At 36.6% G+C, this 12005-nt stretch overlaps 1 protein-coding gene across 3 annotated transcripts in view; it reads left to right on the forward strand.

Annotated features, from left to right (window-relative positions):
- Positions 1-12005, forward strand: part of Plc21C (Phospholipase C at 21C) — a 139609-nt gene that overhangs the window by 46188 nt on the left and 81416 nt on the right. For all 3 annotated transcript variants that reach the window (XR_011333990.1, XM_069835695.1, XM_069835696.1), the window contains exon 2: positions 6409-6486. Coding sequence is in view for 2 of the 3 variants with exons in the window: in XM_069835695.1 (XP_069691796.1) it covers positions 6409-6486 (78 nt within the window). In the remaining variant the exon portion in view is untranslated. The remainder of the gene's footprint in view (positions 1-6408; positions 6487-12005) is intronic.

Genomic DNA, 12005 nt, shown 5'->3' on the forward strand with positions numbered 1-12005 from the left:
TTTAATCAGTGGGCGATTTTTGAAGTCCCTGACTAAACTTTATGCAGTTGACCATCTTGAACAATTCACATGAATGCAAAAAGCGTTATTGTAACTTGTATTAATTATTTTTTAGTAAAAATGACATAATTTTGGTGTTCAGGTGTTAAGTTCATAGAATGTCAGCGACCAGATATTATTTTACCATATGAGAACATTGTCCTTATTGCATTTTAATGACAACTTTATAGTACGAGATCGTCTGCAATTAAGCCCAATTAAACATTCTGTACCAAATTTAAAAAACACCACCTATTCGGGCGCAGCGATTTATTTTCTTCTTCACTTAACAATACGTATTGTATCTGACATTACGTTTTGCCAATATTGTTCGTATTGTAGCCTATATATTTTCGACCAGTATTCCGAAATTGTGTGGTAGAAATTTATCGGTAGTGTCTTTGGTTGAGTTTTAAATTACAGCCGGTTTTATTTTTCATTGTCTTATAATTTCCTGCCATTTTCATAGTTATATTTTCAATAAACACCTGTTTTAGTATTTCAGTATCATTTTCAAGGACCCCTGCGGAGGCTGAGAGGTCAGACCTCCGGCTTGTCACGCAGGCGGCCCGGGTTCGAGTCCCGGTCACGTCTAGGATTTTTCATTGAGAAATCCATAGTGACACTTGTGACGGACAAGGTCGCAGTTTGGGTTTTTCTCGGAGTTCTCCCGTTTTTCCATATATTAGAGATGTACATAATTTCGTCATCATTCCATAGCATTTCCCAATCGTCTGCTGGCGATGCACGGAGGGGGCTGGCCTAGGGACGAGGGGTTGCCTGCTCGAAACCTGGGTACGCAGCGAACCTTAGTGTAGTCAGCAGGTGTAGGTTTGGGAATCCGCTTAGCTTGAGGGTTAGCGCAATAGATAGGTCGCAGTGCTGGGCCTTAGTGCCCCTCTCCCGTAATTTTCTTTTCATCATTTTCAAGAATGAAATACTTTTCGACTTATAACTAAAAATCATTTCTAACCTTCCTAACAACAGATCTTAGCACGACTGCTCTACCAGGCTACTTCTGACATTATAGTGTTTGATACTACAGAAGATGAGTGTCTTATACACGAACTAAAGTATCATTATTTTTTGTTATAATATGTTGTTGATGATTGCAGTTCTGATTTTATGAAATCTACGAACGGCTTTTATTAATCTGTCACTTTGACTTTTCGCTAGTCTGCTAGTTTGTTCGTCTATCAACCAATCCAAGTATGCCTATACTTCATTCATCTACTCATTTCCGTCATACTATGACAAAAGGTTTGGAATTCGATGTCAGTTAGGCTACACTGATTTGCTTTCCCTCGAGGTTGGCATTTTCTTCTGTTGCAGCTATGAATATAGGTCTACTCCTTATGTTGCGCTATTAGTAAAGACCAGAATTCCTTGTAAATGCATGTTTTTTATAGGAATATAGGACGTAGTCCATACTTAATATTTATCCATTTCATTATTTTCCGGTTCCAAATATGTGTACTTTCTTCGTGCATATTTGCATTTTTTGGCCTTTTCGGGGATAAAAACATGCGTAATGCATATTTAAGCAATTCTTAGTTTAATCATGCATATAATATACATTATATTCAGTTCAAATGCATGTTTTAATGATTTTGAGTGGACACCTCAGTTTCTCGATTTTTATGACCCTCATTTTAGTCTCGGGAATAAAGAGTGAAAAAGGAAAAGAAAAAAATCTAAATAACAGAAGAAGGTTCATTCAGGGTTGCACCCATAACTTCTTGCGATGTAGAGAAGTCATTCTCTGCCTACAAAAACATATTGACTAAGAAGCTCAGGAACCTCGCAGAAACCGATTTAGAAATGTTGTTAGTTAACTGTGCAAATAGAAGTAAAGTGAAATAAGAAATTTGGAACGAAAATGAAAATGCATATTTTAATGTATTTTTCGCTTGGTAGTGCATGTTTCATAGTTTGATAGTGCATGAATGCATGCATATTTTAGTATTTTATGAAATATTCGTCTCTAGTTATTAGTCTGTATAAATAGTTGCATTGAAACATGAAACATTACGCATAATATGGAGTCCTCATTTATGTAAGTTCCTATGGCGACGGTTATTTATAAACATTTAAATCATTACATTCGATCTTTCTCCGGAAATTAGGCTCCTGGTTCTACTCGGAATCCAGCCTCTTTGTTTTCCTTTAGGAAGGAAAGTAGGTTGAAAAATCAGTGCCAACTTTGGCAGTTAAACATTAGCACATTGTACATTAAGGGATATCCTAGTATAGATAACATTATCATAGAAAGTCCTTTTGTAATACACATGTATAGGAAGGTGTGAAAGCAGCGGCTATTGACAGTGCATGCGGTTTAGTTCTTTATTTAACGACGCTTTTATTCTACAGAAACTATTCCACGTCAGCGGGATAATAGAGAGCTTGCCAGGGTAAATCAAGGATGTAATAATAATGCACTGCGTCTAGAATTTGATTAAGACGTAGGAATGTTATATTATACGTAAGAGACGACGTAACGTTAGCCGAAAGTCTACCCACACCGGAGATTCTTGTTTAAATTCTGACGATCTAAGTAGGATTTGTAATGAACAAAGGCTGTGTTGGAGATAAGTTTTCCCGAGGCACACAATTATAGCGTAGCTTTATAATTTATATATGTACATCATCCGTATTACCTATGCAATAGCATTAGGAAACTACTTCATCGTGCTAGATTCCACAATACAGCTAAAACGTTCTGTGAAAATAGCAACCATAAAAATACCTTATTTAACTCTTAATTCGGTTCCCTTTTCTGTTATTCTCCAATTGTATTCTTTTCTATCATATGTGCAGTAACAAAAGAAACAGCTGCTACCTTACAACTCTTCCCAGGAGAGCAAATCCATGGGACCTCTACGCGAACTTCCTACGAAGGAACTAGCCATAGAAATACTTATTGACCCCATTTTCCCCGCCATCATTATGCCATTCATTCATAATTGCTTATCATCCTTGTTAAGGTTGAAGTAGCAAAGATCTCCGGACCAACATCATAGGATCCGTACGATGGACATTTACCTCACATTTGAGATACATTAATCCTGCGTTACTGTAGTGAATAAAATTTACTTCGCTACTGTGTTGGGGTGTGATAAACCCCAGCGGGATAGGAGAGGTTTTTTTTAGTATACAAATAAACATTTAAAAAAAATTTACGTGTGTATTGTGAGCTGTACTTGTAACAAACGCATATAACTCACAAAGTTCTTTATTTTTCTTCAAATGCATTATTATTCAGACTTGAAGTACATCTCCAAATAAGTAACAAATATGGTATATACAGTAGTTTATACAAATACGAGTATCGGCCGGGTAGCTCAGTTGGTAGAGCAGCTGGCTACGGACTGAAAGGTCCGGGGTTCGATCCCAGGTGGTGACAGGATTTTTTCTCGTTGCCAAACTTTCAGAACGGCCCCGAGGTTCACTCAGCCTCCTATAAAATTGAGTACCGGGTCTTTCCCTGGGGTAAAAGGCGGTCAGAGCGTGGTGCCGACCACACCACCTCATTCTAGTGCCGAGGTCATGGAAAGCATGGGGCTCTACCTCCATGCCTCCCAAGTGCCTTCATGGCATGTTACGGGGATACCTTTACCTTTTACCTTTACGAGTATTATTATATTGGAAAAGAAACCAATTTCCTCCGAAAGGGATACATAAAGAGAGTAGATGTACAAAACGTTCCCTTACATCAGCGGTCATCAGGACAATGCACCATTAGGCTAGCGTCTTTTACCCGCGGAGAAGACATTGCACTGGCGTGCATCCGTGGCTGCTGTTGGGTATGCTTTCTTCCTCTCCCTTCTGCACGACGGTGCATATTGCGATACACTTCTTATCCATAACCATTTCAGCGAGTGCTGACGACCACTGCCTTACATAATATAGGTACACCGGGCGGCGCGCGACCGGCACGAAGGCCATACAACACGCGGCAAATCGCCTCGCGCATGCTCTGTAGCCCAGGTCATTCTCTCTGTAGGAGTGGTTGTGTTGACGTTATATTGCGTGTTATTCTTTTGATTGTGTTAGGAGCACAAATGAAAGAACCACAACAGTCTTTTGCCAAATGTGTTACTAGCTCCTAATGGGAAAGATCCTATTTCAGAATGTCCTTTCCTTAAAGAAGGTTGTTACGCTTCAAAAGTATGCCCTGTACAAAAGCTTTCATCATACCTGAAATCAGAATAAATGCCTGTAAAAATATTTTTTTGTATGTGTATGTGTCCCAAATATACTCTAATGCTTTTTGTGACGATTTATGATAGTGAACAGTAGAACTATAAATACACCAACAATTGACTGACGTAAACTCCCAGGAAAAGTAAATGGATGTTTTCGTCACAGAAATATTCTTATTAATAACACGACCAAAAATGGTGGATTTCTAGAAGCTTAATGGTCAAAATTATACATTATAATAATTTTCCTCGGACTCGTAGGTGAAAGACTGGTGTTCATATTGACACCATTAAGGGGTAACGAGGTAGAAGTTCCTCGCTTTCTTTAGCTTGGCACTAGTTTGAAATTATGAAATCAGCACCACTCACGGGTTGCCTTAGGTTATGTCCCCACTACGGCAAACAAAACTGTTTCAGGCTGATTAAAACTGACTCAAACGATTTGCTACAACCAACTAGCCCTTGATAAGCCTGTCACATGAACACACTATGCAGATGAAACGTTTTGTTTGTTCCAAGCAGAGTGAGATAGCCGGGAGTTGTTTCTTGTCTACTTGTTTGCAGCAGTCAAAATCTAAGAACATCTTTCTCACTGTGGTCTGTTTGTTATAGTGTACAGTAGTGGCAAAAAAAAAAAAACAGACTGACCCTTGTAGCTGAGTTCAGAGCCTTGTTCACTCCAGAGCAAGATAGACTGGTAACTGAGTCTTTCGTGGTTCGAATGCTGCCTGGGAAGGAAACTTTTTTTTGTTCCTTATTCAAATTTATTCCCAATACTTTTCGATTGCAACGATATTTTACTACTTAATTAACTTATTATTCCTAGAACATGTATTTTACCAGCAATCGAAAAGTATTGGGAATAAATTTGAATAAGGAACAAAAAAGTTTCCTTCCCAGGCAGGATTCGAACCACGAAAGTCTTAGTTACCAATCTATCGTGCTCAGGAGTGAACAAGGCTCTGAAATCAGCTACAAGAGTCGGTCCGGTTTTTTTGCCACTACTGTACATAAAAGTTGTTTAAAATATTCCGTAGGAAGAATCCAAAGGTGAGGAAAATGGGTTTCCTATAAATCAATTATCATATCAATTTTGTATTTACATTCTTACAACCAGTTACATATTTTAAAAATGATTTATTCTTTTAGACATAGTATAATTTATTCGAAACATGAAGTAACAATTACATAATAAAGTATACTGTTTAATATATAGACTAATAAAATACAATATTGTTATATTGAAGTATAGAAAGAAAACTAATTGTTTTTCAGATACTGCAACAAATTGAACTTTTTGTCTAAAGTAAAATAAATTAATTTTTAGATGAAATGTGATGCTGAGAAGCACCTTGTATAGGTAGAAAAACGTCCCGACTATTTGTACTTTTAACTTGAACGTTCACAGCTACTGTGTGTTCGGTAATGAGTTGTTTGCTGCAGTGGTATTGAAAATGTTTGAAATAGCAATCAACATTTTGTTTCGAGCAGCGGAAAGTAGTTTGTTTGACGCAGTGTGGGCCAAACCTAATACTCCCAGAAAAGACACGATTACTGCATTTTAAAGGAGGCTGAGTAAATCCCATACCCGTCCTGATGATTACGGTGAAACGAAATACCTTCCTTCCTCTGGCCTTGAGCTCGGGCTATTCCAGTTCATGTCTTTCTCTCTGTATATTGCATCTAATGTTGTTATTTTCAAATATGAATTTCAGTACACTTACTATTCGTGTCGGGAAAAGGACATATGTCGATGGTGTTCAGGTATAAGGGCTTATTCCACAAAAGAAAAAAATTTCAGAAACAGCTAGCCTATAATTAAATGTTAACACATTATTATTAATTACTTTGTGTGAAGGAATGTAAACATAAAAAATGTCAAACATCTTCACGTTTTGTAATTAAATTTTAACTATTTACAGCAAAAAAGTACATTTGAAAAAATGGGGGTTAAGCCCTTTTACCGAAACACCATCGATATATTATATAACTGTCTCCTCTGATATATAGTAAGCGCTTTATGTGTGACCAACACTTGAGCTGGGTATAGACAAACAAATAGTATCACAATGTATTGTTGTTCGAATACCAGCTTATATAAAAGTATAGATCCGGACTGCTCGTTAACCTTACTTTACCCACGTATTTCCGTATTATTTTTTTACAGGATTCTGGAGTCGGCACACCTGTTACTCTGAGAATCGACAAAAATGGCTTCTACCTCTATTGGGTGGACCAGAATAAGGTAAGTGTTTCACATTCTTGGTTGTTAACTTACAACTTTCATTAGCAAAGTCCTTTGCTATCCTGGTGATGTGAAGGTTTCCAACTTTAGAGATAAGGGCAATCAAAAGTGACATTCATTATCAGTCTCCTGATAGGTTAACCAGCAGAATCAGAGTTCGAAGTATAAGAGAAAAGCAGTAGATTTTGATTGTTGCATTCTCATTTAGAGCCATACTTCTTTCATATATCTAAATCGATGACCTAGTATAAGATTGCCTTGTTTTTTTTTTTTTTTTTCGCATTTCCGGAGAAATAATTCACGAAACTTTTCTTTTAATTTTTCATGTAGTTTATATACAATTTACACAACTTTTAAAAGTTTAAAGTACCTATTCAACTTACAAATTAGTGGTATTTTATCGGGTGAATCAATATTGTTAATTAGGTCTTCTCTGTATCCCAATTTTGGAGAAAATTCTTGGCAGTTCATGTTGAAATAGTGAAGATGGTAAGCATACTTCGCAAACTTTCTGTGCTCATTCTGGATCTTTTGAGATATCCATATCACGTTCGTTGAAAAAAAAAAATTCTCTTCACTGAAGCATTACTTCCAAGAAGATACAGAGACAATTTAGTTAGATTCGGGAGTTGCACATAGGAAACTTTTCTCGAAAAAAAAATATGTTTATTCCAATTTGCTCAAAGATTAACTTTTAATTCTTTCCATTATCTTGTTTTCTCCATTGCTGCAAACAAGAAATTTCATCAACCAAGTTGTCCCGTTCTAGTTCAAATCCATCTACAACGGAAAGGTAGAGGATTCGATGGATTTATGACAAGGAAAACAGAAGTACTTCAAGAGTATATGCTCCAACATATTTTCAAGGAATTTATTTTAAATGTTCCGTCTACAACTTAATTTGAAGATTGACTTATGACTAGTCAAACGTTTTAAAATGTGGGCAAAGCTTTATGTACTGTATAGACAACGACCATTTTAGTCATTACGACATCTGTAGGTCATATGTTTTATTCTTTTGAACGCATAGTTTCATGGTAATGCTATTAATATAAAATAATGTATTAGATTATTTTACCAACAACATAATTAAACTATTATCATATTAGACTCATTAATGAATTGTCTATTATCATAGCTACAATTTAATGTGTGTTAAGTTACGAGGTGCGATTAAAATACATTGTTTATATCATAATCTATAGCTAAATTAATTTATATTATTTTGTTTTGAATTATTGTGCCCTTGCGTAATTGTCATTACATCTGATAATAAGTCAATCTTCAAATTAAAATCAGTTATAGACAGGACATTTAAAATAAATTTCTTGATAATCTTGTAACTTATCGGAGTGAAAATGTCAATAAAGGTATCAGCATTTATTTATTAAAATATGCAATTGAAGTCTTAGAGTTCCTAAGCCGAGCATGAGAGACGGCTTTCCTTCTTTCCTTAAAAAATCATGTCGACAATTGTTATTACTCGAATTCACGCAACAGGGATGTAATAACCAGTATGAGAACCATGTTGCCATCAATTACTGTATTAGAAATGGTCGTGCTCAGCGCCTAATTTATTAATCTGAGTAGATATGAACCAGACCTTGTTACCGCATTTTCCGTGGCGTGCTGGAGAGATTAACTTGGATGTGTAGATTGTTAGGAGCTCGAACAAAAACGTTTATGCCATAAATTAGGTAGTTATTTGCAAATTGGATTGCACAGACTGAAAGAAAAATTTGTTTCTTTAAGTTATTTATAGGTGTCCATGAACTTGAAGCTACGAACTGAAATGGAAGCATCGATTAGTTTATTGCAGTCATCACTCATGATATGGTGTGAGTGGTACTTACAAAGCTAGCAATGGTACTTAAAGGCATGCCTCTCACGTAAATCTGCGAAACGGTTCCACTAGACAGATTGATCCGATTCCTTAAAGTGCTGGATTGATAAAGGAAGATCAGTTAAACGCAACACCTTACATTTAATCTCGAGCGTTCATTATTATTAGCCTATAGAAACGACTTATGAATTATGATGCGGTTTGGTAATCTGAAATTCTTCTGTACTGACAGCGACTGTGAAGTATCATGGACAAGGAGATATATGCGGCTATATTTTAGTTGGTTATTTAACGATGCTGTATCAGCTGCTAGACTATTTAGCGTCGATGGAATTGGTGATAGCGAGATGAGGCCGGGGATGGGGCATAGATTGCCTGACATTCGCCTTATGATTAGAGAAAACCCATCCAGATAATCAGCTAAGCGGGAATCGAACCCACGACCGAGCGCAGCTTCGGATAAGAAGGTAAACTCCTCTGCCGACTGAGCTATGCCGGTGGCTAAGTAGAATATCGATGTGTACCAGGCGCCCACAATTAAGTCGGATGTGCACATAATTAGTAAACACACTTGAATGAATGTTCAGATAGTTTTCATGGAACTGTATCTTATAAAGTTATAATATAACAGACACACCATATATTGTTGTTTAATAATTTTAGATGTACAAGGGACATGATTTTGAGGAAAAGGACGTCGATTTAGTTTTCAAGGGGGAAATTCAAAATCACTACTGATTGAATTTTTTATCCCACCTCTTCACTCCCAGCCACCCCCACTTCTGAATTTCCAATTGCGCCCCCTACCTTCAGACAAATAATTTTAAAGGGGATGATAAATCCTATCCGTCTACCAAAAATTAAATCGGTGCAGCCATTTCTGAGAGAGCCAGAAACGTATTATTGAATAAATAATAATAATACGAATACCGGGGTTAAAATAAATTCAACAAATGACAATAAAAACAGAATCACAACAATAGTTCAAGGACTACTAATAAATACCCAAAGATCCTATTATTAATAATGTATTACTCATGAGTATCAAATATCTGTAGTAATGTCACGAGAGGTCTGAGATTTGCCAATAAATCCACGAGCGAAGCGAGACATGTTGCTACACAGTGAAGCCATCTCTGTATAGATAGGCCTAATTAAGACACGAATTTTATTACGCCATACGGAAGGCAGTTTGATGAAAAGACCTTATTATTACTATGCAAGGTCATTGGGTTTGATATGCGATGATGTTACATAAATTTGAACATCTGACTTTCTATTAATTGTTTCATTTCATTCACAAAATACAAATTTTATGGGCTACTTATAGGTTATGTTACCTGTGGAAGCAGGACCAATGTCAGCTGTGTCTTATTTCGACTGTTACAATCAGTGCTACACGAAAGCATTTTTATAGCTGGACAAACGCATTCTCGCTACAGTGTGTAACGGAACTAAAGCTGCATATACACAGTTCAATATTCCAATCGCATATGCGTGCAATCTGGGAAGAGTATTGAAAGAATCAAGTTTAAAAGGTACGTTCAATTAAGATGCATGAAGATTTTGTGTCTACATGGTGCGCCGTTTTGAACATCGTCTTCACTGTGTAAATATATTAATTAATATTAAATATCAATCTTGCATTCATTGCTTTAAACTTGAAAGAAAAGTTTAACCGTGTAGTTGTATCTTAATGTTTTCATGATCATCAATTCACAGGGAAACAGTTGGCGACAATGACTGAACAAAAGAAAGACCATGCGATAAATTGATAGCTATAAATCTAGCTGCAAAAATTATCGCAAAGTCTGACTGTAATTGGTTGGAATTCAAAATTTCATTACACTTCATTGGTCGAAAATGGAATGAGTCATATAAACGAAATAGTCTTTTTAATATCACTGAAAACAAGCTATAAAACATTATTAAATGAAACGTGTATTTCAATGTACAGCTGTCAACATAAACAGAGTATAGAAAGGTACAGAGCCCTATGCGTCTCCAGCCTGTCTTCTTCTACCATGTCTCAGCCAGTCTCTCGCATGTTGTGAAGAAACTAAGTCGTTGCGTACCTAACTTCAATTCTTCACCGCTCTCTATTAATGATAATTGGACCCATGTTCATATGACACATTTTGCTCAAAATGACATATAGAACTGATTTCCTAAAACCGCTGGTCATACTTCGTAAATTAACCTCTATACACATACACAGAGTGAGTGAAAAGCATGAAATATTGTTTGTAACTTGTTAATTTTTAGTTTTATTGAAACATTATGTTCCTATAATAAGGGTTGTTGCAGTAAATCAATCATCTTTGCCCATGTCTGTAAAACAGTAGTTTTTCATCTTGTGTAGGTTATGCAGAAGAATGTATTCTTTTGAATGGGACCTTAGATTTATTTATTTACTTTATTTTCGTGTATTTCCAGGTTTTAAAATATGTGAAATAATAAGCAATGTTCAAAATGTTACCTGTTCACTGTCAAAATATCCATGAATCTGTCTTGGAAATTGTTTAATACTGATATCTGAGCAGCCACCGGCGTAGCTCAGTCGGCTAAGGCGCTTTCCTGCCGATTCGGAGTTGTCCTCGGACGCGGGATCGATTCCCGCTTGAGCTAGTTACCTGGTTGAGTTTTTTACGGGGTTTTCTCCAATCGTAAGGCAAATACCAGGTAATCTATGACGAATCCTGGGCCTCATCTCGCCAAATTGGGAAAAGCTCGGAAAAAATTCAACCAGATAATCAGCCCAAGTGAGAATCGAACCGCGACGCCCGAGCGCAACTTCGGATTGGCAGCCAAGTGCCTCAGCTGACTGAGCTACGCCGGTGGCTTGTTTATTGCTCGCGGAAGCATATTATTAGATTGAAACAGAACATTAATTTATAATTATTGTCATCTATATGACTAATATTAATAGGTGTTCTACCCTACAATCAATGAAGATATAGTCAACTGCAAGTTGGCGAGTATATTGTGTTTTATCTTTCACAGATAAAATGCTAGGAGCTTTTTCAACTTGTTTTGGTCTTTCGGACTTGAGCTTATTTTTAACTCTTAAAATTGTGTAGGTATATAAAGTGCCTAATGTCGGCCTTGGTAGCGTAATCGGTATAGCGCTGGCCTTCTGTGCTCGAGGTTGCGGGTTCGATCCTGGCCCAAGTCGATTGCATTTAAGTGTGTTTAAATGCGACAGGCTCATGTCAGTAGATTTACTGGCATGTAAAAGAACTCCTGCGGGACAGAATTCCGGCACACCGGCAAAGCTAATATAACCTCTACAGTTGCGAGCGTCGTTAAATGAACCGTAATTTAAATTTTAAAGTGACTAATATTTCTTTATGGATGAACTTTATTAAACAAGCCAGTTATTTCTTGTTGGATCCTCTTCCATAGCCGGGCACCATTACAATTTCAATTCTCTTTTCCAGTAAGACTTGCCATGCTGATCAATTTTATAAACAATTGGACGGCATTTTAGGTCATATATTAATTTATTAATATGCTTGTATGCTCACGTATTTGTAGTCTTTAACTTTTGGTTGAGACATTGTACGTTCAAATAACCACTTGTACGTACATAATTGCAAGCAAAGTTAATCTTTCGTCTATTGTGTGATGTTCAGTTGTCGGGATTGTTTCATTGATGTTCGGATTGAAAGTTCAC

This window comes from Periplaneta americana, chromosome 9 (assembly GCF_040183065.1).
Source record: "Periplaneta americana isolate PAMFEO1 chromosome 9, P.americana_PAMFEO1_priV1, whole genome shotgun sequence".
Classification (NCBI taxonomy): domain Eukaryota; kingdom Metazoa; phylum Arthropoda; class Insecta; order Blattodea; family Blattidae; genus Periplaneta; species Periplaneta americana.